This window comes from Morone saxatilis, unplaced genomic scaffold (assembly GCF_004916995.1).
Source record: "Morone saxatilis isolate NCDOM2014 unplaced genomic scaffold, NCSU_SB_2.0 Contig10, whole genome shotgun sequence".
NCBI classification, from domain to species: domain Eukaryota; kingdom Metazoa; phylum Chordata; class Actinopteri; family Moronidae; genus Morone; species Morone saxatilis.
Window position 1 is genome coordinate 886,991 of NW_023339652.1, and position 4,786 is coordinate 891,776.

The 4,786-nt window shown below is 38.5% G+C and overlaps 1 protein-coding gene across 1 annotated transcript in view; it reads right to left on the reverse strand.

The window, feature by feature from the left end:
• Nucleotides 1-4,235, reverse strand: part of prkcq (protein kinase C, theta) — a gene marked incomplete at its 3' end in the record, with an annotated part of 16,693 nt that extends 12,458 nt beyond the window's left edge. Inside the window, 2 exon segments of the mRNA XM_035674313.1 lie at nucleotides 3,495-3,815; nucleotides 4,077-4,235. Of these exon segments, the coding sequence (XP_035530206.1) occupies nucleotides 3,495-3,612 (118 nt within the window).
• Nucleotides 4,236-4,786: the final 551 nt, after the last annotated feature.

The window sequence follows — 4,786 nt, forward strand, 5'->3', positions numbered from 1 at the left end:
GATATGGTAAAAAAAATCATATTGCGATTTGATTAATGATTACTTGGGGAATTATACATTATCAATCAATTACACCTTCTGCAAGTTGCATATGTTGTTTGATCCAGTTAAAAGCAGCTTGTAGACGTACATATTTGCATTTGTCTTGATAGAAATGTCAACTGGCTACATCCCGCTGGTGATAATGGAGCTCCGAAAATGTTTGAGCAAATTTTCAATCAATTTCCATAAATAAATAAAAATACTGCAGATATTCAAAATCTGTTTCAAAATTTCTCACATCAAATATTCTCAAAAGTGAACTTTGTAGTCTGACTGGTCTGATGAGACGCAATGCATTATGGGGCGGTTGAGTATGTGCAGTAAACTCACGCTGCATATTTGCTAATCTAGTTTATATATCCGGCATTTTTCCGTTCGCAACAATCACAGCTGAAACACACTGCGTACCCAATCTGACGTCATCTTTAGCATGATTTTAAACACACCCATAAAGAGTTAAAAGAAGTCACAAAAATAAATAAGTTTGGGGATTAATAAATAAAATGGAAAAGTAAATGGGACAGTAAATAAATAGGGGAATTAATACAAAGGTAAATAAATAGAAAAGCAAATTAAAACAAATATTTATTTATTTCACATATTATAAATCAATTAATGCCTTCATTTATTTTTTACATTATTTTAAAAGATTTTGGTGGTTTCGGTCCTCCATACAACTCAGCGTGCAGGTTCGCCTCATTTAAAAAGTGGAAGTTAAACAAGAATGGGCTACTGTTCCACTGCAGTGACGAGCTGTGACGGGGGGGGGGTGGGTATCCACAGCAAAAAAAGGAAACTGCTTAGAGTCGGTTACACGAGCGACAGACAGCGTTTTTATTTTCATGTCGTGTTTTTGAACATTCACATGAAAACGCCTCCTTTAAATGATAAAACTGGAAGTTTTTCTACCATGAAAAGACGAAAGTCGACCATGAATTCATCCAGCTGACGCACTTAATCCTGATATATGTTCTGTTTGCCCTGACTCAGGCTCACAAACACAGTCCTGCTGCTGGAACTCATCAAAGCACCAAATATGGATTAATCCGCCGCTGAAAATAGTCCCCAACAAATGTTACTTCTTTAAACATTTGCTAAAGTCTACATGGACTCTTTTTATAAAACAATATATTTATGAGCTGTTTTAAGGATTTATTCTTTTTGGCAGGAACCACTGGGCCTGAAGGGACGTCAGAGAGAGAGAGACATCGTTGGTTATGTTCTTTTCATGGGAATTACAAAAAATACAGAATAAATATAGATATAAATAAAGGTATTTTGATCTGTAATCTTTAAGCTACATGCTGCTGCAGAGGAACATTTTGCATTAAAGAGCACCCTGAAACAAAAACTAAGTCTTTGTAATGAAACATTTTACACTTATGTTTACTTGATATATTTTAAATTTTTAATCTACAAAATGTCATATTATTGTAAATATTTAATTAAGTAATACAAAAAATAACTTTAGACTGATAGATTAGAAGAAGTTAGAAATGTCAAAATAGTCGTACAGTCAGGACTGATTTATTATTCCACACCCATTTTTTGCATGTGTAGCGCCCCCTAGTGGAAGATTTAGATGAAACTTTCAGGATATGTTTCAGGCACCTATCCGGTCGTATCCTATGAGTTTTGTGATGATCGGCCCAATGGTTGCTGACTTCTGTCTGTTTATGTGATGACCAACGCCTCCTTTTGAAGCTCATTGATCAATATCTTGAAATTTAAATAAGATATCAATAAGTCTTATGTGACTACTGATCAGCTTCACCCAGTGATGATCTATGGAAGATCTGGTAGCGATCGGACCGACGGTTCAAATATTCAAAATGGTGGAAAATGTAGTTGGTTGGACTTTAGTGGTCGAAGAGGCTTCTTTATAGAGCACATCGAGCTGGTGCTGCTGAGCCAGTGTGTCTGTCACAAAGTCTGACACCACTAAAGCTTTGATGTCCACAACTTAAATAGAGTTAAAACTGGTTGTTGTGCGTGTTGGTTTCAATGCAAACACACGAGTTGTATCAGTATGTGATCGCACATTAAAAAGCTTTAGGTGAAATATAACTAAATGGCATTTTCCCTCCTAGCGAGTCTGTAGATGAACTCCACACACAAAGGGCCTCTCTGCGCGGCCTCGTAGGACCATTCGTGTGGTTTTCAAGAGGAAAAGAAGCATCAGAGCCCTCCTCTTTCCACTCTCTCTCTCTGTTTTTAGCTCTTGCTTGCTCTCGTGTTCGCCAGCGGTTTAAAGATAGCCAGATGCAGACCAAAGATATCTGCTGTGCGTCTGTTATCACGCTGGGAAGTTTCCCAAAGTTGTGACCATGAATGTGAATCAACAACTGCAAGGAAGACGTTCAAAAATGTCCAAAAATAAAGCATATTTTAAACATTTATAGTACAATCTGTAACAGTGTGAGGAGCATTAATTGTATTATAACTTCTTTTAAAATGAAAGTGAAAATAAGAAAGTTCTGTGAGACTGCTGTTGGCATTTTGCTCTGTAATCTAATATCAAACATAATCTAAAAATAAAGATACTACTTCCACATTCCTATATTTACTCCACCCACTGCTGCAGCTTAACTGAACATTAAACTTCCTAGTTTGCAGAGGCTTTCATTTCTGAGAAAGAGCCGGTGAACATATGGAGCAAATGTAGAAGCTTTCACGAAGTGGAATTAATGCTGAATTACTGTTGAGTGTCAGCAGCCTGTTAAAAGGCTTTAAGAAACACATGAACATGTAATAAATGTGTTTTATATGAGAACAGTGTAATTCATTGTGTTACCACCTGAGACTGTTCTTGGTCAGGGTCGAAAAGACGGTTTAATTACAGTTTAATTACCAATCAATTCTCCTCAATAATCATTTTGTCTGTAAAATCAGAAAATAATTTCACTTCAGAAAACAGTCCAAACCTCAAAGAAATTAAGTGTTCTATCATATAAGACAAATAAAATAAGCACATTTTCATAAAAAACAATGAAACATGAAAAATTATCCAAATAATCAGTTGATTATCAAAATAGTTGATGATTAATTATCTGTTGACTGCCTATTTGATTTATCAATGAGCCTTTATACCATAGTTTATTATCTGAATGCTATTACAACGGCTAAAATGTAACCTAGGCGATTCCACAATAAATGTGTACGTAATCAATTATTGGCGCGTTGGAACCAGACGCTGTGATGTCGGTCTGACTCTGGTGACATCACTCATAGCACTTTAACAATTAGTCGATTAACCGATTAGTCAATGGACAGAAAATCAGTTGCCAATGATTCTGATAACCGATCAATCAGTTCCAGCAGGTTATTGATATTGTTCTGTTTTTATAATCATTATTTTATATATTCAGACATGAAGATGAAACTGTGACGAGCATTCTTCACTATTTTCTGACATTTTACAGATTTATAATCACAAGAACCACATCACTAACCTGTGTCAATGGCTTCCTTCATGTAAACAGCACAGTACGGGTTCAGCACCTCTTCCTGGTAGGCCAGATCGGGATCGATCTCGAACTGGGAGAACCCAATCCGCAGGAACGGCGACATGGCTGCACCCAAATATCCAAACAGCCTCCAGGAGACCCAGCGACGGGACTGTTGGCTGTCTCAGGAGCTCTGGTCTCTGAGTCGCCGTCAACCACCTTTCCTCCGCCGCAGCACACGCCGACTGGCCCTTCTTCCTCCAGAGGAAAGAGAGGCTGGCAGAGGAAGAGGAGGAGGTTTGCTGCCTTTTTCCGCCTTTAAACAACCTGAGAGGAAGAGACAGAGAGAGAGAGAGAGGCTTGTTTTATCACCCTTGACACAGTAACCACAAGAGCTGGCTGACTCAAAACCTCGTCTGCTCCAGCTGGTTGTCAAAACTTCAGCAGGCAAACATCTCCACACACGGAAACATCAACAGAAATCTAAATTGTCTTAAAGTGTGAGGACAGGTAAGTCGAGTTCACGCCTAAAAACCATAAAGTGAGATAACAAACCAGCTCTCTGATCTAGAATGAAACCACCCGTACCTCCAGGTAAACAGCAGCTGAGTGGCTGAGCACCTTTCTTCATAAAAACAGAAAGAATCAGTAACGCTGGCGATGCCTCTGCAGCAGGTTTGATCTCCGACTCGGTGGCGGTATGGTGATATTTGAGGCCTGCCAGAGAGCTGTGTGTGTGTGTGTGTGTGTCTCCGTGGTGGAGAGGTGACTATTAATAGAGCTGAAATACTAAACGCAGGTCAGGACCACATTACCCCGCAATACTTGGTTGTCATGGTTAGAAGCTGGCACGAGTCACCTTCGTTACTGTAGAGACCCTGAGTCAGTGGGACAGACACTGAAACAGACTTAAATTAAAGGCCGGGACGGTGGTTCCCGACCACGAGCACCAGGGGTCGCCAAAGCTTCACAGGGGGGTCGCAAAGCCTTCTTGATTTTAAGGCGTGTAAGAAAACTAAATTAATATATACACAGTAGATCTATAGCTCAGCATTTAGTTCACTTCTGTGAAGAAGAGTGAATGTAAACTGTTAGGTAAAGAAAAAAGAATCATATTAAGTTTGTATGATTGTTAGAAATTATTAAAAGATACATAATACAAATAAAAAGTTCCCTAAACAGAAAATAATCTGCTCATATTTCATCCAAAACTCTGGTTTTACACAAACGTCCTGCAGAGTTCACTGTTTGAGTTCATTGTTTGAATATAATATAAAATATCAATCCAATATGAGTCC